Source organism: Aquarana catesbeiana, linkage group LG02 (assembly GCF_042186555.1).
Source record: "Aquarana catesbeiana isolate 2022-GZ linkage group LG02, ASM4218655v1, whole genome shotgun sequence".
Classification (NCBI taxonomy): Eukaryota; Metazoa; Chordata; class Amphibia; order Anura; family Ranidae; genus Aquarana; species Aquarana catesbeiana.
The window spans coordinates 276,541,499-276,563,730 of NC_133325.1; the positions used below are offsets into that span (position 1 = coordinate 276,541,499).

The 22,232-nt window shown below is 40.2% G+C and overlaps 1 protein-coding gene across 4 annotated transcripts in view; it reads right to left on the reverse strand.

The window, feature by feature from the left end:
* Positions 1 to 16,545, reverse strand: part of LOC141127711 (protein-lysine methyltransferase METTL21E-like) — a 32,202-nt gene extending 15,657 nt beyond the window's left edge. The window contains exons 1-2 of one of the 4 annotated variants that reach the window (XM_073614454.1): positions 16,265 to 16,542; positions 15,520 to 15,587 (exon numbers count right to left, since the gene is read on the reverse strand). In XM_073614454.1, coding sequence (XP_073470555.1) covers positions 15,520 to 15,535 — 16 coding nt within the window. In that variant the 5' untranslated portion in view covers positions 15,536 to 15,587; positions 16,265 to 16,542. Of the gene's footprint in view, positions 1 to 12,570; positions 12,593 to 15,182; positions 15,430 to 15,519; positions 15,588 to 16,264 lie in introns of those variants that run through there. The other 3 variants (XM_073614455.1, XM_073614456.1, XM_073614457.1) reach the window with 3 other exon arrangements.
* Between the last annotated feature and the right edge of the window lie 5,687 nt (positions 16,546 to 22,232).

Consider the following 22,232-nt stretch of genomic DNA (forward strand, 5'->3'; position numbering starts at 1 on the left):
AAATGTTGGCAAAGGAAAGGGTTGATTTAGCATAAGATATGTCATAACACATATTCATAAATTTTCCCCAGTACTAGTAGAATAGAGTTTGTTGGGCAGATAAAATGGTAGCAAAAAAAAAAACCACATCCCAGCTGTGAAGGCATGGTTGGAGTATAATGGCATATAATGCAATGCAGCTGCTTTGTTACCTTAGGGACTGACCAGCTTGTAATGAACGAAGAACCAGTTAATCATAGTGATAGTCTACTACAGCATCAATCTGTGCTTCAAAACTTAGAAAAAGTTCGGTCATAAAGTATAATGAGGCGGAGAGGAAAAACTAACTATAAAGTAGATTAAACAGAAGAAATTCTTTGATTTAGAATGACCATTTTCTGACATCAGTCCTTTTAAATGTGAAATGTTTTGATCTGTATTATGACATGGTAATACAATGAAACTATAATTGTTTTATTGGTAATTTTATTTTTTCTCATTGCCTGTATTACAAGTTTACAAACAAACATTTAATACAAAGCCCAGCAGATGTTGTCCACTTACTGACCGTTGCTGTCTAATTGAAACATCACATGGAGCTATAGTGGGGAAAATATTTATTTGATCCCCTGCAGATTTTGTAAGTTTGCCCACTTACAAATAATTGAAGGGTCTATAATTTTTATCATAGGTGTATTTTACAGTGCCTTGAAAAAGTATTCATACCCCTTAAAATTTTCCACATTTTGTGATGTTACAACTGAAAACTTAAATGTATTTTATTGGGATTTTATGTGATAGACCAACACAAAGTGGCGCATAATTGTGAAGTGGAAGGAAAATGATAAATGTTTTTCAACATTTTTTCAAATAAATATGTGAAAAGTGTGGCGTGCATTTGTATTCAGCCCCCCCGAGTCAATACTTTGTAGAACCACCTTTCACTGCAATTACAGCTGCAAGTCTTTTTGGTATGTTTTTACCATCTTTGCACATCTAGAGAGTGAAATTCTTGCCCATTCTTCTTTGCAAAATAGCTCAAGCTCTGTCAGATTGGATGGAGAGTTTCTGAACAGCAATATTCATGTCTTGCCACAGATTCTTAATTGGATTTAGGTCTGGACTTTGACTGGGCCATTTCAACACATGAATATGCTTTGAGATCTAAACCATTCCATCGTGGCTCTGGCTCTAGATTTAGGGTCTGTGTCCTGCTGGAAGGTGAACCTCTGCCCCAGTCTCAAGTCTTTTGCAGATTTGGTATTTTGTTATTTGGCTCCATCCATCTTCCCATTAACTGTAACCAACTGCACTGTCCCTGCTGAAGAAAAGCATCCCCACAACATGATGCTGCCACCACCATGTTTCACGGTGGGGATGGTGTGTTCAGGGTGATGTGCAGTGTTAGTGTTCCGCCACACATAGCGTTTTGCTTTTAGGCCAAAAAGTAATATTTTGGTCTCATCTGACCAGAGCACCTTCTTCCACATGTTTGCTGTGTCCCCCACATGACTTCTCCCAAACTGCAAACAGGATTTCTTATGGCTTTCTTTCAACAATGGCTTTCTTCTTGCCACTCTTCCATAAAGGCCAGATTTGGTAGAGGGTGCTACATACTGTAGCCAGTCTGTGGGAGCCAGAATTATTGTTGGTTGGTAAGGGATCAAATACTTAATTTTACTCACTGAAATGCAACTCATTTTATAACATTTGTATCATGTGTTGTTTCTGGATTTTTGGTTGATATTCTGCCTCTATCGATTAAAGTACACCTATGTTAAAAAAATTATAGACCCTTCAATTCTTTGTAAGTGGGCAAACGTAAAAAAATCTGCAGGGGATAAAATAATTATTTTCCCCACTGTATACATGAAGAGCAGAGAACAGAAAGTGCTTCCCCTGACAGGTGTGTATGTTCTGAATAACCGATCAAATTGAAGCCTATTCACAGCAACATAGTAAGATGGTGATAAGCTACTGGCAGCAAGTGGAATGTAAGATATATTATTATGTAATATTTTATATTTTACATTTGCCTAAATAAAAAGAAACAAAAAATTGTAAGTATTTTGGGGTCCCAACACATGTTTTTCTGTGAATGAGGCCTAACTATTTAGAAAGAGTACCTAACTATCTATATTACCAAATCTCTTTATATATCTATAAACAAAACAATGTTTTAACAAACTATATAACTATAACCAAATTGTATAATTATAAACCATATAACTACTTTCACGCTGAAGCGCCGTTAAAACAGCACCGGTTGTTTTTGCGGTGCTTTAGCGGCGCTTTTGCAGTGCTTTTTGGGTGCTAGCGGGCCATTTTGTTTAGGTCACGTGACAAGGGGACCTTAAGAAAAAAACAAAAAAAGACCAGTTTTGCGGCACTTTCAAATCGCTTTTAAGGGGCTTTGGAAGCTCTGCCCATTCATTTCAATGGGCAGGGGCTTTTTGGGAGCGCTATTTATAGTGCTCCCAAGCTGCCCCAAAGATGCCGCTTGCAGGACTTTTCCTAACCTCCCGCAAGCGCACTGCCCGAGTGTGAAAGCACACATTTAAGTGAATGGGAGGTAGTTTTAAGGTGCTTTACAGGTGCTATTTCTAGCGCCAAAACGCCTGAAAACTGCCTCAGTGTGAAAGGGGTCTAAGAGGTATTGAAATAATATTAAAACCTCCTTGTACTTTCTTTTCACTGTGTACTCATTTAACATTAATATACATAATTTAGATTTTTGCTCAGTAAACAATGTGAAATGTCCTTTACAATATGACTGTAAAGTAATCAATACTATTGTCTTTAATTGTTGAGCAATTTTTACAATTCCAGTATGGTCCTGTATAGTCTGTTTTTACATAATTTAGGATAATAAAGTAATACAGAAATATTTTTTTTTTCATGATAAACAGGGTCTTTTTCTGGGAATATGCGTTTGCATTTTTTAAAAAAATTTCTATGCACTCCAAAAAATAAGTATGAAAATGAAAAAATTTTATTTTTTCATTTTGATTAGTGTTGCTTTTAAAATAGTGTTACTGTAGATACAAAGTATACATTTTATTCTATAATTTGTCTCATTCATGATGGCTTTGAAATTACATTTCTAGTACAAAGCATGCCAAAGTTTTTAACAAATAAAAAAGGGTATTTTATTCAGTTTAGCACATTTTTATGAACATTTTAATATAAAAGGGAAGGAAATTGTAAATTAGGGTTGGGATTGGGTTGATTGCATTGCTCTCAGGGGGCAATCAAACACCTAAGTATAAGTGTGCCACATCCTATGAAAGCTATAAATACTGAATAAAGGAATAATGGACTTTGTAGGCACATATAAAAATATATAAATTTTAATAATTCACTTAAAATACATACATATACAACACAAAATATTTGTAATGAAGCAATGTGGGACACAGTGGTTTTATCCTAGAGGTAACACTTAGTAAATACTTCCTGTGTGGCAATAATGAGAAAATGCCCACACTGTGATGTAGCGTCCTTCTTGGTAATTCCCACAGTCCTCATAGATTAAAAAGAATTGCTCGCTCTACGTTTCGTGACCTGAAATGTCGCTTCTTCAGGAGCTTCAGTAATTCCATTTTGGAGAAACATACTCAAATTAAAATACAGTACAAAATTGGCATGATAGTACAGATAGCACACATCTGTACAATCATGCCAATTTTGTACTGTATTTTAATATCTCCTGCCCAAGGTCCTCAAGTCGTTAAAAGAAAATTGGATGTAGACGTAACAAAATAGAGGGAAAATAGCACACCCACAGCAATCACAAAAAACACCAGATCACAATCCACAAAACAACCTTGCCTCAAAGCAGATCACTTCCCATACAGCAGGTAAAAGAAGTAATGAACACGCCACCATTTTTCTTGGTAAATATATTTCTAAAGGTACTATTGACATGAAATTTTCACCACATGTCGGTAACAACCCATGCAATCCACACATGCAAAACAACTAAGTTCAGAAAATAAGTTATGTGTAATAAAATGGAATGACACAGGCAAAAAGTATTGAACACATGAAGAAAGGGAGGTGCAAGAATGTATGGAAATCCAAGACACCAGCTGAAATCTAACAGTAATTAGAAAGCAATTCTGCCCCTTGTCAGTGCAAATTAATATCAGATGGTTCAACTGATGGCCTATGAAAGGTGTCTCATTACTAAGGGGTCACACAAGAAACATCTCATGATGGGTAAAAACAAAGAGCACTCTCAAGATCTTTGCAACCTTATTGTTGCAAAACATACTGATGGCATTGGTAACAAAAGGATTTCTAAACTTCTGACTGTTCCAGTGAGCACTGTTGAGGCCATAATCCGGAAGGGGAAAGAACATAATTTCACCATAAACTGGCAATGACCAGGTGCTCCTCGCAAGATTTCTGACAGAGGAATGAAAAGAGTTATCAGAAGAGTTGTCCAAGAGCCAAGGGCCACTTGTGGAGAGCTTCGGAAAGACCTGGAATTAGCAGGTGCAATTGTTTCAAAGAAAACAATAAGTAATGCACTCAACTGCCATGGCCTGTATGCACCCTCACCGCGCAAGACGCCATTGCTGAAGAAAAAGCATGTTGAAGCTTGTTTAAAGCTTGCTGCACAACATTTAGACAAGCCTGTGAAATACTGGAAGAATATAGTCTGTTCAGATAAGACCAAAATGTAACTCTTTGGATGTCATAAAATACACTATGTTTGGAGGTCAAATGGCACTACACATCACCCCAAATACACCCCCATACCAACAGTAAAGTTTGGAGGTGGGAACATCATGTTGTGGGGCTGTTTTTCAGCATACTGTACTAGCAAACTGCTGCCATCTACCGGGATGATGAAGATGAAATGAGGGTGAACATTTCAGCAAGACAATGATCCCAAACACAAAGCCAAGGAAAGTCTCAACTGGTTTAAAAGAAAGGAAATAAAGCTGCTAGAATGGCCCAGCCAATCACCTGGCTTGAATCCAATAGAAAATCCATGGAAAGAACTAAAGATCAGAGTTCATAGAAGAGGCCCATGGAACCTTCAAGATTTAAAGACTGTGAGGAGGAAGAATAGGTCAAAATCACACCTGAGCAATGCATGCGACTAGTTTCTCCATACAGGATGTGTCTTGAAGCTGTCATTACCAACAAAGGATTTTGTACCAAGTATGAAATACATTTCAGTTAGCATATTCAATACTTTTTCCCTGTGTCATTCCATTTTATTACACATAACTTAATTTCTGAACTTATTTGTTTTGGTTTCTTTGTATGTGTGGATTGCATGGGTTGTAACCGATATGTGGTGAAAATTTCATGTCAATAGCATCTTTAGAAATATATTTACCTAGAAAAATGGTGACATGTTCAATACTTATTTTACCCACTGTATATCATTTTCTCTCAGGCCGATATACGTCGGCAGAAGGGCACATACAGGCAGATTAACGTACCTGTATGTTGCCCTTTAAGAAGTGGTTTGCGGGAGCGCGCGCGCCGCTGGTGGTTTGCACACGCGCCCGCTGCGACCTCCGTGAATGTGATCGTGGGTCCCGCGGACTCGATGTCCGTGGGGATACCCGCGATCGTCTCACGGAGAGGAAGAATGGGGAAATGCTAATGTAAACAAGCATTTCTCCGTTCTGCCTAAGGACAGAACACTAATCACCGCTCCCTGTAATCGGGAGCGGTGATCAGTGTCATGTCACACATAACCATGCCCCCCCACAGTTAGAATCACTCCCTAGGACACACTTAACCCCTTCACAGCCCCCTAGTGGTTAACCCCTTCACTGCCAGTCACATGTACACAGTAATCAATGCATTTTTAATTGCACTGATCACTGCATAAGTGTGAATGATCCCAAAATCCAAAAGTGTCCGATCTGTCCGCCATAATGTCGCTGTCAAGATAAAAATCGCTGATCGCCGCCATTACTAGTAAAAAAAAAAAATATTCATAAAAATGCCATAAAACTATCCCCTATTTTGTAGACGCTATAACTTTTGCGCAAACCAATGAATAAACGCTTATTGCGATTTTTTTTTTACCAAAAATATGTAGAAGAATACATATCGGCCTAAACTGAGGAAAAAAAAAATTTTTAATATACTTTTTGGGGATATTTATTATAGCAAAAAAGTAAAAAATAATGTGTTTTTTTCAAAATTGTCGCTTTTTTTTTGTTTATAGCGCAAAAAATAAAAAACGCAGAGGTGATCAAATACCACCAAAAGAAAGCTCTATTTCTGGAGAAAAAAGGACGTCAATTTTGTTTGGGAGCCACGTCGCACGACACAGTGCAGAATTGCAAAATGTGCTCTGGTCTTTGGGCAGCCAAATGGTCCGGGGCTTAAGTGGTTAAATTGTTTTCCTTCCCAAAAAAATGTGTCAAGTGGAGAGCATCACATAATGCTTTCTAACACTGTGAACTTAGCCTAACTCTGATGCTCCTGGCATGCCTGTTACAGCCAGGTCCATGACTCAGAAAGTACTGAAGTGAGAGATGACCAAGCATCTAGTTTTATCAGAGAGTGCCCAACAATGGCAGCCTGCATATTTCTCTTTCTTTGTCAGAAAGTGACAGAACACCCTTGATGGTTTGCACCTAAATGGAAGGGGATCTGCTGTGCTGGGGGAGAGGTTTATGGGAAGGCTGGAGGAGAATTTAAACTAGGATTGAGAGGGAGGGTGAACTGGAATTCAATCCGGCATACAGGTCAGTTAGGGGACAGACCTTAATGGAGGGTGGAATGGGGAAAGATGGGGGGAGGGTTATGACAGGTGATAAGAAGGTTCACATTTACAAACAACCTTTGGAAATGATACTATTTGTACTACTAAAAAGATATGCAAAACACAAGAATAAAATGAGTTAAAGTGTTTGTTCACCAATGCCAGAAGTCTACCAAGCAAAATAGGAGAGTTGGAAGCTTAGTAGCATACAAAGAGAACTATGATTTATTTGGTATTGCTGAATCTTGGCTTCATTCTTTACATGACTGGTCTATTAATATTCCTGGCTATGCTCTCTTTTTGGGAGACAATAAAATGTAAAGGTGGCGGCATCAATCTATGAGAAGTGATCTCAAAGTAAGTGTGAAAGAGGACCTACAGTAGTTGATGGAGAGTGTATTGAAGCTATCATTGGAGTTTGTTATAGGCCATCCAGTGTTAATGAGGAGTTGGAGACCCAGCTCCTTGAACAGATAGAAAGGGCTGCGAGGTCTGGGACAGTGATAATAATAGGGGATTTTAACTACCCTGATATTGACTGGAATAATGGCACTGCAGGCGCAGTTAAAGTACAAAAATGTATAAACCTATTACAAGACAATTTTATGGTCCAGTTCATATAGGTCCGAACTTGAAATGATGGGTTGTAGATTAGGAGGTTATCTGTCTTTTTAGTTTTGTTTTTTTATCTCAATGTATGTTGTATGACCGAGACCTGCTGGTCTTGCCCCTGCGAGGGCTAATGTTGTATGTGTTACCTACCAAGAAAACCAATAAAAAAGATTTAAAAAAAAAAAAGAAATGATGCTCTGCTGGACCTGGTAATATCAAACCATGCAGAACGTATTACTAAAGTTCATATGAAAGAACATCTGGGTAGCAGTGACCATGACATGATTTCATTTAATGTTCGCTGTAAACAAGAAACACATAGTGGAAAGATAAAAACGCTTAACTTTAAGAGAGCAAATTTTCCATGGATGAGGGCTGTTCTCCAAGACTTATGCTGGCCATACACTATACAGAAAATCGGCCGAACCCATTTTCGAAAAACGAACGTTCGACCGTGACCGCAAACGATCGTGCCATCATATAATGACCGATAAATTGTTCAGTGGACATGAATAAATAATTTTTTGTTCGTTTTTTTACATATACCTAGTGCAGACAGTTCGGACGGGAAACACATTAACCTTGCAATTTATCGTACGTTCGGCAGAAATTTTCCAAACTTCCCGTTCGTTTTTTTCCCACAAAAACGTCACAAACGATTATCGATTTGTGCCCATTAACTTGCCAAAAAACGAACGAAGTGTCTATACGAACGATTTTTCAGCCGATTTTTCGTATAGTGTATGGCCAGCATTAGACTGGGAGGGGATATTGGCATTGATGAACACAGAACAAAAATGGGAACTCTTCAAAAAGACGGTATGTGAACACACTGCAAAGTATATTTCCATGGGCAATAAGGTTAAAAGGCTTAAAATAAAACCTATGTGGCTCACGGCCAAAGTTAAGAAAAACTATAAATAATAAGAAAAGAACTTTTAAAAAATACAAATATGAAGGAACACTATCATCATTTAAATGTTACAAAGAATATAACAGAATATGTAAACAGGAAATCAAGGCCGCAAAAATTCAAAACGAACAACAGATTGCAAAAGAGAGTAAGACAAACCCCCAAAAATTATTCAAATATATTAGGGCTCCATGCACACTTTTTTAAAGCTCCTTTAAGCTGTTATTAGCATTTTTTCTGCTCCTAGAAGCTAAATAGTGTTATCCTATATCTCCATGCACATTACTTTAAGCTATTAGCGTTTTTTGAGCTTCTGTGTCTAGGAGCAGAAAAACATTTTTTTTTTAGCACTTTTTTCCAGCAGAAAAAAATGCTAAATGCTTCAAAATGCTTCTAAATGCTACTAAAATGCTCCTAACAGCTTTTTTCAAGCATTTTTTTCTTTGTGTATTGTAAAAACACTAATAAAATGCTAATGCTTCTAAACACTCCTAAAAGCTCCTTAAAGCTACTAAAACTCTACCAAAAGCCAGCACAAAACTGCTACTATCAGCATTTTTCATCACGCATTTATCACTGGAGTGTTATCCAGTGCGCATTTGATCCTTGTTTAAGGATCCATATTGGAGGGTAAGAGACAGTGTGTTTGGGTGTGGGTGATGGTCTCTTCACGCCTTTGAGGCATGCATACCACTGTAGCAAATAGAGGTGCACTGAAAATTATCGGCCGAAAACGATGTTTTTTCATTCGGCCGAAAGCAAAAAATAGCCGATACCGAAAGGGGGCGGGGTCCACCCCGGGTGCCGCCCATTGTGGGAGTGTCACCCTGGAGCGCCCCAGTCCTCCACTCCTTCCTCCTCCCCTCCCTCCTTGCTGCGATCACCGTGTGTCATGGAGCTGAATTGTTCAGGGCCGTAGTAACAATGTCCCGCCTTCTGTGATAGACGGCACACTGATCCAATGGCGGGACATTGAATCAGTGTGATGTAATCACAGGAGGCGGGACATTGTTACTGCAGCCTGGGCAATTCAAACATATGACACACGGAGAATGCCACTCTGATTCTGGCACAGGCAGGCTGCATATGATGGACACTGGTGAGGTTGCTGGGCACAGGCATGCTGCATATGATGGACACTGGTGAGATTGTTGGGCACAGGCAGGCTGCATATGATGGGCACTGGTGAGGCTGTTGGGCACAGGCATGCTGCATATGTTGGGCACAGGCAGGCTGCATATGATGGAAACTGTTGAGGCTGTTGGGAACAGGCAGGCTGCATATGATGGGCACTGGTCAGGCTGTTGGGCACAGGCAGGCTGCATATGATGGACACTGGTGAGGCTGTTGGGCACAGGCAGGCTGCATATGACAGGCCCTGGTGAGGCTGTTGGGCACAGGCAGGCTGCATATGACAGGCACTGGTGAGGCTGTTGGGCACTGGTGAGGCTGCATATGATGGACACTGGTGAGGCTGTTAGGCACAGGCAGGTTGCATATGAAGGGCACTGGTGAGGCTGCTGGGCACAGGCAGGCTGCATTTTATGGACACTGGTGAGGCTGCATTGATCTCTTGTATCATGTCTGCAGTCTCTGACCATCTCCTGTATCATATCTGCTAGAGGTGCACCGAATGGAAATTTTGCTAATACTATCAGTAGTGTGTTTAAGTTTAAGTAAGAGATTGCAGACATGATACAAGAGATGGTCAGAGACTGAGGACATGATACAAGTGATGGTAAGAGACTGAGGACGTGATACAAGAGATGGTAAGAGACTGAGGACATGATACAAGAGATGCTTAGAGACTGAGGACATGATACAAGAGATGGTAAGAGACTGCAGACTGCATTTTTCTTGAGCTTTCTTGCATTAAAGGTGCCAATAATGGCAAACAAATTCATATTAATTTAAATTGATATTATTAAAAAGTTGAATATAATATAATTATATATAAAAATCTAAATATTTTTTAAAAACTGTCATTTTCGGTATCGGTTTTGATTTTCGTCCTAGTGCATCCTTCATTGTCGGTATCGGTTTTGGCACCAAAATTTCCATTTTGCACCCCTAGTAGCAAACACCTGTTTTGGATATCTATATGGACTTTTGTCACCTTGGACTTTATTTTAATTTAGCGCTACACGATTACCACCCTTTTGTGGATATACTGTAGTATACTTAGATTTTGCAAAAGCGTTTGACACAGTTCCCCACACAAAGCTAATGTGTACAGTAAAGTCTACAGGCTTGGAAAGATCAGAGAACTCAAACTGGCTAAAAGACTGTACTCAGAGTAATGGTTAACAATTCGTACTCTGAATCTTCTAGGGTTGTTAGTGGTGTAATCCAAGGTTTAGCGTTGGGACCCTTAATGGGAGTGTGGGATTAAGAGTACCATTTCAGTCTTTGCTGATGACACCAAATTATTTAGTGGAAAAACATCCCTACAGGATGTCTCCAATTTACAAGCTGACCTCAATGCACTGTTTAATTGGGCAACTATGTGGCAAATGAGGTTTAATGTTGTTAAAAGTAAAGTTATGCACCTGGGGGCTAAAAACCTGCATGCATCTTACATACTAACAGCTGGGGAAATCAATGGTGGGGAAAGTATCTGGGGGTTTTGGTAGATCATAAGCTTAATAATAGCATGCAATGCCAAGCTGCGGTTTCCAAAGTGAGCAAAATCCTTTCTTGTATTAAGAGAGGTACAGTATGGACTGCAGAAAGAGAGAGAGAGATAATTTTGTCCCTGTACAAATCATTAATAAGACAATTTGGGGCACCAGTTCACAAAAAAGATATCAGGGAACTGGACAAAGTGCAGAGAAGGGCAACCAAACTGATAAGAGGCATGGAGGAGGTCAGCTGTGAGGAAAGATTAGCTAAACTGAATGTATTCTCTCTTGAGGAGAATAAGAGGGGATATGATCAACATGTACAAATACACAAGTGGTCCATATAGTGAACTTGGTGTTATTCACTTTAAGGTCATCACAGAGGACAAGGGGGCACACTTTACATCTGTTGAAAAAGAGATTTAATCTCCAAATACGAAATGGCTTCTTCACAGTAAGAGCTGTGAAAATGTGCAATAGACTCCCTCAAGAGCTGGTTCTGGCCAGCTCAGTAGATTGTTTTTAAAAAAAGGCTGGATTCTCTCCTAGATACGCATAATAAAACTGGATACTAATATTTATAGGTGATCCAAGGAATATCCCAGTGCTTCTTGAGGGATCAGGAAGGAATTTTTTCCCCCGCTGGAGCAAATTGGATCATGCTTTATTGGGGTTACATAGTTACATAGTTAGTCAGGTTGAAAAAAGACACAAGTCCATCTAGTTCAACAAAAAAAAATGCAATCCCATTTACACAATCCTATACCCACAGATGATCCAGAGGAAGGCGAAAAACCCCAGCAAAGCATGATCCAGTTTGCTACAGCAGGGGAAAAAATCCTTCCTGATCCCCAGAGAGGCAATCGGATTTTCCCTGGATCAACTTTACCTATATATGTCAGTAACCAGTTATATTATGTACATTTAGGAAAGTATCCAGGCCTTTTTTAAAGCAATCTACTGAGCTGACCAGAACCACCTCTGGAGGGAGTCTATTCCACATTTTCACAGCTTTTATAGGGCGTACACACGGTCGGACTTTGTTCTGACATTCCGACAACAAAATCCTAGGATTTTTTCCGATGGATGTTGGCTCAAACTTGTCTTGCATACACACGGTCACACAAAGTTGTCGGAAAATCCGATCGTTCTGAACACGGTGACGTAAAACACATACGTCGGGACTATAAACGGGGCAGTGGCCAATAGCTTTCATCTCTTTATTTATTCTGAGCATGCGTGGCACTTTGTCCGTCGGATTTGTGTACACACGATCGGAATTTCCGACAACGGATTTTGTTGTCGGAAAATTTTATCTCCTGCTCTCCAACTTTGTGTGTCGGAAAATCCGATGGAAAATATCCGATGGAGCCCACACACGGTCGGAATTTACGACAACACGCTCCGATCGGACATTTTCCATCGAAAAATCCGACCGTGTGTACGGGGCATTACTGTGAAGATACTTTTCCGTTTTCTTTCCTTCCTCTGGATCAACTGTGAGTATAGGATTGTGTATATAGGATTGTATAATTTTTTTTCCCTTCTATTGGTTGAACTGGATGAACTTTTTTGGTTTTGATCTTTTTTCAACCTGATGAACTAGTTGATTTCCCGTTTGAGAAACAAGACAATCTTAACATTTATGAGTAGCCCTAGTGCAATCACAATGGTCATGTTGTAGACATTTATGTACTTACAATGAATCAAAGCATTTCACAGTAAGAGAGACTTTGGAGTGTTTTCTATGGATGTAAAGCAAATGCATCAGATAATGGTAATAAATAAAAACTATAATGGTTTTATTAGTATTTTTTTTTTAAGTTTCTAAGTTAATATTTACATTATTTTTCTCATTGTCTGTAATTTATATTTTACAAACATTTAATACAAGGTGCTTCCGTGATAGATCATTGTAACAAACCTAGCATGTTTACTAAATCAGCAATAATAACACAGTAATATTTTGCCAAATAAAATAATTTTGCGACATGTATAGAATGGCGGGACTTGTAAAGCACAGGAACAGCACTTCCCATGTACTCATTGCTTCACAGGACCCTAGTTAGTATAAAGCTGGTAATACAGTGGGTATAGAAAAGAATCATCCCCCTTTAAATCAATCACATTTTGTTGCTTTGCAGCCTGAAATGAAGACAGACACAGTTTTTGTTTTATCCAGCTGTATTTACTAGTGCAACTTATAACATCCAAGTGAAAGATATAGCACCAACATGTCAGAACAAAAATCCAAAACAAAAAAAAAACCAGAATCACTGAGTTGGAAAAAGGATCACCCTCCTTATGTCAGTATTTTTTTGGACCAGAACAGATGAGACTAAAAATGAATTATTTGGCCTCAACATCAAACTATATGTCTGACAGAAATCCAATACAGCTCATGATCCAAATGACACCATTCCTATAGTAAAGCATGTAGGTGGTAATGTCCTGTTATGGGGGGGTTTCTCTGCAGCAGGGACAGGAGCTCTTGTTAGGATAGAAGGAAAAATGGATGGGGTAAAATACCATCAAATTCTTTCGGAAAATGTGCTGCCCTCTGCCAGAAAGTTGTCAATGGGAAGAAGGTTGACCTTCCAACATGACCCAAAGCACACAACAAAAATGATCACACAGTGGTTGAAGAAGAAAAAGGTGAATGTCCTTGCATGGCTTATTCAGAGCCCAAACGAAATCCCTGTACACACGGCAGAATGTTGGAAGGCATTTGCCGGTTCAAAAAAAACATCCGACATTCTGAGTGTAAGTCGATCTGTCCGACAGAAGACAGCCATTTGGCAAAACCAGCATCCAACCAACTCCTGATTGGACCTCTCAGCCAATGGCACAGGGCACTGATCAGAGTGTTCTGGCAGGAAGGGGGAGGGGCACCCCCAGTCAGAACACAACAGCTCATAGGGGGAGATCGCTGAACAGACCTCGCATGCTTAGTACAGCGGCTCTAAACAGAGTTGACAGTTTTTTCAGGCAACCCGCTGGATTGCATAAAAAAAAAAAAAAAAAACTGTAGGGTGTACCTAGCTTTAAAACCCATTGAAAATCTGTGGAATGACTTGAAGACTGCAGTCCACAAACAGTCACCATCAAATGTAACTGAACTTGAGCAGTTCTGCAAAGAAGAGTGGCCAAATATTGCAAAGTCTAGATGTGCAAAGTTAATAAAAACATATCCCAACACACTAAAGGCTGTAATTAAAGCAAAAGGTGGCCCAACAAAGTACTGACATAAGGGGGTGATCCCTTTTCCAACTGTTTTTGCGTTTTGTTTTTTGCTTTCTGACATGTTGGTGTTATATCTTTCACTTTGATGCTATAAGTTGCAAATACAGCTGGATAAAACATAAAATAGTGTCTGTCTTCATTTCAGGCTGCAAAGCAACAAAATGTGATTATTTTAAAGGTAGGTGATTCTTTTCTATACCCATTGTATATTGTATAATGTTCTTGTTCAATTTCCTTTAGCTTTACCTTCAACTATGTAGCGCAAGGGCCAGCCTGGTTGCATACAAATTGAAAGTCTTTAGGATTGACCTCATATTATGTGGTTTTGGTAAATCTAAAGGAAAATTGTACAAGGAAATTATATAATGTATGGCCAGCCTTAGTGTACACAGCCACCATTTTGGTTTTATTTAGCAACAGAGTTAAGTTAGACAGGCCATGGCAAAATCTTTATGTGGAAGAAAAAGTATAGCAGTTATATATTCAAAAGTTGTGTTATGCTGTGTACACACGGTCGGACTTTTTAGCTACAAAAATCTGACAGCCTGTCTGACAGACTTTCGACTGACTTTTGGCGGACTTTTGGCGGACTTTCAACAGACTTTCTAACGACTAGACTTGCCTACGCACGATCACACCAAAGTCCGACGGATTCGTACGTGATGACGTACACCGGACTAAAATAAGGAAGTTGATAGCCAGTAGCCAATAGCTGCCCTAGCGTCGGTTTTTGTCCGTCGGACTAGCATGCAGACGAGCGGATTTCTGGGTCCGGCGGAGTTACGACGTAAAGATTTGAAGCATGTTCCAAATCTAAAGTCCGTCAGATTTGCGACTGGAAAAGTCCGCTGAAGGTCCGGTGAAACCCACACATGATCGGATTGTTTGCCGGATTTGGTCCGACGGTGCCCGTCAGACCAGTCCGGTCAAAAAGTCCGACAGTGTGTACGCCCCATTAGGCTCATTACAATATCATTTTTTTAACATGGTGCAATTTTTCTTTATGGTTTATTTATTTTTTATTTTTTTTACTGATCAAAAATTAGAACAGGGTGCATAGGTTATTTACCTAACTTAAGCAAAATAATGAAATTGCATGTGCCACCAGGAGAAACTGTCCTTGAAGGAGCTCAGATATCACCACTGTACAGAGTCTTGAGACACTTGCTGCAGGAAGTTTTTAAAGAACCACGGAGGTCAGCTGACACACTATGGAATGCTGAGGAAGTCACATGACAGCGTCACCATCACAGGGAAAGTCCTTGTGGCCTAGTCCTTGGGGCACCAGGCAGGTTTATGCTGAGCAGGTTTCTGGTTTCAGTCATTTATGGTATGTGCTGGTTCAACTATAGTGTTGAATTCAATGTATGGTAATTTCCTTAAATAGAAATGAAAATTGATCATACCTGTTTCCTCATTCATTTTGATGTTACTGAAGATAGTATCTACTATTTGTTAACTTTAATCTTCAAAGCTGTAAAAAAATTAAATGACCATTTTAGCTTTTTAGCTATTATAAAGTAAAATGCAACCCATAAGATATTAGTGGAATTAAATGCCTGCTGGGAGATTGATTTTGCCTACCATTTAAGGTTTATATATTCATACATGTATAATACAAAAAAATAATCAAGCTGCTTAGGAAATATAAATATAATTTCATTTTTTCAAAAGTCGTTGCTTTGACAATGTTCTGAGACTCAATGATTAATTCTGGAGAGACATTAGCATGTCAAAAAGCTTGGAGCCTATGACATCACTGATAGCAGTTTTTAGATCTTTTTGTCAGAATATGTTTATAGGGCCTTTACATTTTTCAGTATGTTATTCAGCATTAATAAAGCTGAATAATAATAATTATAATGCTAAATACAGGTAATATAAAAAACACATACGTGAAACCCTAATATAAAAAGGAACAAACACATAAATTCTTTATGTTATTACTCTTTTATAGGAGATGTAAGGGCCCATTCAGCATAGTCTCCACTGCTAAAATGTTAGATTTTTTTATGTTAGTTAAGGTTTGCAGTCAATCACCTGCTTCTTCTTGTCATGATTATGTGATCTGCAAAAAGTGACCTCTATTAAAAGCTTTACAGAACTGAGAAATATTCAGCTAATGAGTTAGTAGCATGACAATGACATTACCTTGTACTTGGACCACTTGAAGCCACGGGGTGTCAGGATAATAAAAACATTCCTTGTCGAAAAACACTTTGGATATTGGCCTTGGATGTTCCCTCCAGAGGCAGCGTACTCTTAGTGTAAGTTACACACTGGTAATGTCACTGTGATGTTCTCCGTACAAGGGCAAGGCTTATGAATCCTGATACGACAGCTGTGACTTGGACACAAACATCCTATCAGAACATTCCAGAAAAAGGCTGAGAGTGAAGTGTGCTCAAGACAGCTTATATGGACTAGAGCTCAGAAGGAAAGAAAAGTAAACCAGTATGTGTACCTGCTGCATTTTATCTGATATTTTAATGAAACAGATATCTTTTGACACTGATTTCTTAATGCAGGGTTCATTAAAGGTTAGGCACAGAGATGAAGTGGACAGGGTTTAAATAAAAATTTTATGTATTGCAATTTACCAATGTTGTCATCTAAGGTTGCTTGCTTCTAATTTGGGTAACAGAATATCTCCACCAGGGATTTTTTTTCATAAAATAGGCACAGGAATTTAACCATGACCCTCCACCCCCCCCTCCACACACAAACACACACACACACTCTCCAAACCGCATCAACTAGTGGTTGTGGTCAAATTTCACTAACAGTGGGAGGATCTTAAAGGGGCACTAAATACCAGGAGTGCATTAGCTACCAAGTGCAAAATTCGGAGGGGGGGGGGTTTACACACAGAGTTCAGGGGTGCACCAAGTGCAGAGTTCGGGGATGCGCTATGTACACAGTGTAGAGTTCAGAGGTGCGCTGCATACAGAGTGCAGAGTTTAGGGGTGCAGAGTTCATGGTGCGATATGTACATAGTGTAGAGTTCAGAGGTGCGTTGCATACACAGTGCAGAGTTTAGCCTTCTTCCACAGCTGCATTCCCCATCCACAACTCACATTCACACCTCTTGGGCTCTGCTCTCTGCATGCAACCCCTTCCTCCACTGCCACCATCTTCTCCCCCCTCCTTAAAAGCTCCACCATCTTCCACGTGTCTTACTTTGGTTGCTTTATTAAGCTGAAGCACTCAGCTGGCTCTAGTACCTTCCCACGCTCTGTAGGTGGATCTGCCTCTCTCAATGGCGGGGAGATCATCCAGTAGGGGTATAGACATCCGCACTGCACCCTGGGCACCTGCATCTCCCTTGTACCTATCCTGTACTCAGTGGGAGCTGTTCAGGAGACCAGATCTGTGGGAGCCATTGGGAGACGAGCTGTGACTTGTAAACACAGAAGCCGGACGTCTGTGTTTAGAAGTGATAGTGGTGAGTAGGGAGCAGAGGGCCTGAGCCAGAGGTGGTGGAACTGAGTTTCACCAGGTTCCAGCTGAAAAAAGCCTTGATCTCCTCCACCTATCTCCATAACCTAGTGGGGGTATACTCAGCAGTGCTAATATTGTGCTCGTGGCTGAAGATCTTTTTTTCATTCTGACCTATAGGACCTCTAGCTGAGGATGAGGTGTAAAAAAAAGCCTGTATCAAAATTCACATTCCATGTTCAGGAGACAATGTTCAATATATGGCAACATTTCCTGCATAAAGATCCAGTCTGTTCTAAGCCCACTGAATATGACTAGGCCTATTCAGATTATCTAGAGCTTCCCCACACAAAGTATAACACCCACTCCATCAAAGTGGACTGCTTTTAGCAAGAAAGGCATTGTCATGGTCATAATGACTTTTTTCCCAAAGAGATTGATATCAAGTTTGAGTAGAAAAATGTATATATAGTTGTGACAAAAGGTTTGTGGCCTACTTGGGAAATACCATAATGTGGGCTAATTAAAGTGGTTCTAAAGGCTACAGTTTTTTTTTTTTTTTTACCTTATGCATTCTCTGCTCCTCCCTGACTCCCCCTTAAATACTCACCTGGCTCCGCTTTCAATCCAGCACTGTCTGCAGCAGCACTGCTCTCTCTTCCTATGTTCACAGGACACAGAGGCAACAGCGGGAGCCATTGGCTTCTGCTGCACTCAATCAAAACCTGCGAGGAGGGAGTGGGGAGTGAGGTCAACATGGGTGCCCCATAGCACACAGCTTGCTATGGGACACCCAGAGAAGAGGAGGTAAGGGGCCGCTTTGTGCAATAATTTGCACAAAATGGTAAGTATAACATGTTTATTATTATTATTAGTTTTTAAAAACAGCCTTTAAAACTGCTTTAAGATTGCTGGTGGCTCAGGGTTTCCATATCTTATATGATTAGTAACATCAGGTAGGGGGCTACAACAAGACGGAATCAAAATGTGTATTATGGCATTTGCTTAACTCATTTGGGCAGAGAAATATTCCTTTGGCCATTTGTTTAAGTCAATCCATAGTTCTTTTGGGCCTTGTTCCTCTGTACTGTTTATGGCACTTGGTGATTGTGTGGGTCATCAAAGCAATTCTAAGTAACAATCCACCGTTTGCTATCACTAGTTGCCTAGAATTGTTCTTTAATGAGTTATGAATGCTAACAAGTAAACTCTGAAGTTCTGTTAAAATCAGAGGGGCAACTCAGTTTGCCCTATCTAATATCTCTATAATACCATGCAGCAAGAAACTTTACAGACCATCTAACAGGGTCACTAGGGGAACAGAAGGATGGGAGCTCCATGAGCCTATGCCGGGTAACTTCCTCTATCTCCACTTACTTCACTACCATTTACATCTAGACTTGTAAAGTTTGAATGTAGTGACTGTGAGAAACTTCTTACCACTGCCTTTTATTTTACTGAGACTCTCTAACTGGAAGCAGCAAAAATTCTTGAGGATCACCAGACTACTGTCGAAGGTCACTATTTCTCAAGAAATTAGTGTTACTAAACCCAGGACCCTGCATTCACTATATCTGGTCTCCCACTGTACACAGAACATGAAAATGCAATAGTTTTAGTAAATATAAACTGCTAAATACCTTTTCTCAGCAGCAGTTAGAGCAGACTTAGAGCAGACTTGTGACTTCTATCAGTGTTCAGCCAATCACGAGTTAAAGCTTGTAGAAGGAGTTTTCTGACTGTCCTATGAGACTGCAAGACCCCCGACTCTCTGTCTGGACAGTGCTGATTGGCCCTGTGCTAATTACATGCACTCTCCCAAGAAAAAAAAAAAAAACCTCTCTAACAATACACACAACTGTGTATGTGCAGCCTGACTCCATAGGCTCTGTGTTATCAGGAAATTATCAGGGGACAGTGGAAGTAGGGGAGCATCAGAGAAGACAAGATCAAACAGCCTTTTTAGACAATGCAGATGATTAACTCCTTAAGCTGGATACACACTATACAACTTTTTGTTGTTCTACTTCCTTTAGATTTACCTTCAACGATGTAGTGTATGGGCTTTCCCGATTGCATACAAATTGAAAGTACTTAGGTTTAACCACTTGCTTACTGGGCACTTAAACCCCCCTCCTGCCCAGACCAATTTTTATCTTTCAGTGCTGTCGCACTTTGAATGACAATTGCGCGGTCATACAACACTGTACCCAAATTAAATTTTTATCATTTTTTTCCCACAAATAGAGCTTTCTTTTGGTGGTATTTAATCACAGCTGGGATTTTTATTTTTTGCTAAACAAACAAAAAAAGATGGAAAATTTTGAAAAAAAATCATGTTTCATAGTTTGTTATAAAATTTTGCAAACAGGTAATTTTTCTCCTTCATTGATAGGTGCTGATGAGGCGGCACTGGTGGGCACTGATAGGCTGCACTGATGGGCACGGATAGGCACATTTAAGGTGGCACTGATAGGCACAGATAAGGCAGTACTGATGGGGACAGATAAGGCGGCACTGATGGCCACTGATGGGCCCTGATGGGTGGCACTGATGGGTGGCATGGATGGGTGGCACGGATGGGCACTGATAGGTACCACTGATAGGTGTCACTGATGGGCACTGGTAGGTGGCACTGATGGGTGGCACTCATGGGCATTGGTAGGTGACACTGTGGGCACTGATGGGTGCCACTGTGGGCACTGATGGGTGGTGCTGGAGGGCACTGCTAGGTGGCACTGGCAGGGGGCACAGGTGGGCACTGGTGATTTGGCGGCAGATCTCCATGATCGGGACTGATGTCCCTCTCACGGCCGCCGGTGATCGCCTTTTTTTTCCTCCTCACGCTGTCAGAAAAAATAGCCAATTACCGGCTCTGTTGATGTCACATGATCAGCTGTCATTGGCTGACAGCTGATCATGTGGTAAGGGATCGACCCCTTACTCTGATCTGTGATCAGGCGAGTCTCATAAACTCGCTGATCACAGAGCGCGCCGCACGCGCCCTGCAGGGGGCGCGCAGGCCGCTCGTGCACGGGACTACGTCAATAGACGTAGTCCCGGCAAAGCAGGTAAGCGCTGTAGCTGTCATTCGGCTATAGCACGAATCTGTAGTGGTTAACCTCATATTATATGGTTTTGGTAAATCAAAAGGAAAAAATCTAAAGAAAATAGTTTAGTGTGTATCCAGCTTTAGGTTCCACAGAGAGTATAACCACCATGCTTTACTGCATATACAGACTGATTTTACTGTTGTGGGTTTAGTAACACTTTAATATGTTTTTCACAAACTCAATGACTTTTCCTGCTGTCCTTAATAGACACTTTACTGAAACAGAATTAGGTCTACCTGAAGTTAAATGTAGCATGTAAAATGAAACTGATCTATGCATAATAGACTTTAGAAAAATTGAAGAAAAAATTATGATAATTAAAATGAGGAAATAGCATGCAGTAACAATAACACACTTGTTCAGTGTTGCGAACAGTTAGTATTTTTACTGACAGCCAGTAAAAAACAGGCACTTTTCTCCTGCCAGTAAAAGCCAGTGACAGGAAAAAGGTTGCTAATAAAAAATATGGCTGTGACGCTCGGCTCAGGACTGCATATGTGCAGAGCCAGCCAAGACTATCCGAGTGCCTGCTACAGTGTGTTCGGAGCGGTGCTGCTGGGGGGAGGGTCTGGCGGAGGTGGGGCCTGAGTGTGTTGTGTGATGTCATTGTGCTAAGGAAGCCAAAGTGGTGCCTTGTGTGCAGGTCTGCCGGACAGGAGCAAGGCAAGCCGGGAGCGGGACTGTCAGTGCTGTTTGGACTGGAGAGGACTGAAGGGACCACCTGGCGTGTAGACAGACTGTCACTGTGACTCAGGAGGGGACATGAGGTGTCATCGTCTGTGCTGTTGCACACTGTTGAGTCAATTTCTTGTGTGTGTGCCTGTCCATTCTCATTTCCTGTCCTCCTGAGTCTTGTCCCTAAACAACTTACTATATTAAAAATAAAATAAGAAATGTGTTTTTTAATATATCCCTTAAATCACATTGCTAATTGCATATTGTACTTGTTTGTGGCCTTAATTCTGAAATTTTCACTTAAAACTGTAATTTTGTAATTTTTGGAAATGCCAATAAAAACTTGGCTGCGCTAGTAAAATTTGGGTGCCGTGTCAGTAAATTTCATTCTGGTAGGTTGGCAACACTGCACTTGTTATGCTTTATTGAATTGGGCTCATCGTTTTAAAAAGGTAGATGTATAAAAAGCAGCAAGCTTTCATATATTTTTTTTCTGTTGATCTGTTTAGACTGCAGCAAAAAATATTGCAGAGAGTAGAGGAGTCACTATGAGCACACTTTTACAAAATCTGTGAAATGTGTTGTGTCTGCCGTTATGCTGCACCCCATGAGAATGAAAATCCCATTATTCTCTATGGTGATTTTCTCAGTGAGATTTTTGAAAAGATGCATGTCTTACTTTTGGTGCTAAACAGTGTGTTGCTGGCCCTGTACATATTGAAAAAATGCATGTACTTGCTTTTTTTGCAGCGTTTTTGATGCGGTTGTGTGCTTAAAGTGGTGTTCCGGCCGAAATTACACTTTTTAAATAAAAATACCCCTATAATACACAAGCTTAATGTATTCTAGTAAAGTTTGTCTGTAAACTAAGGTCTGTTTTGTTAGTTTATAGC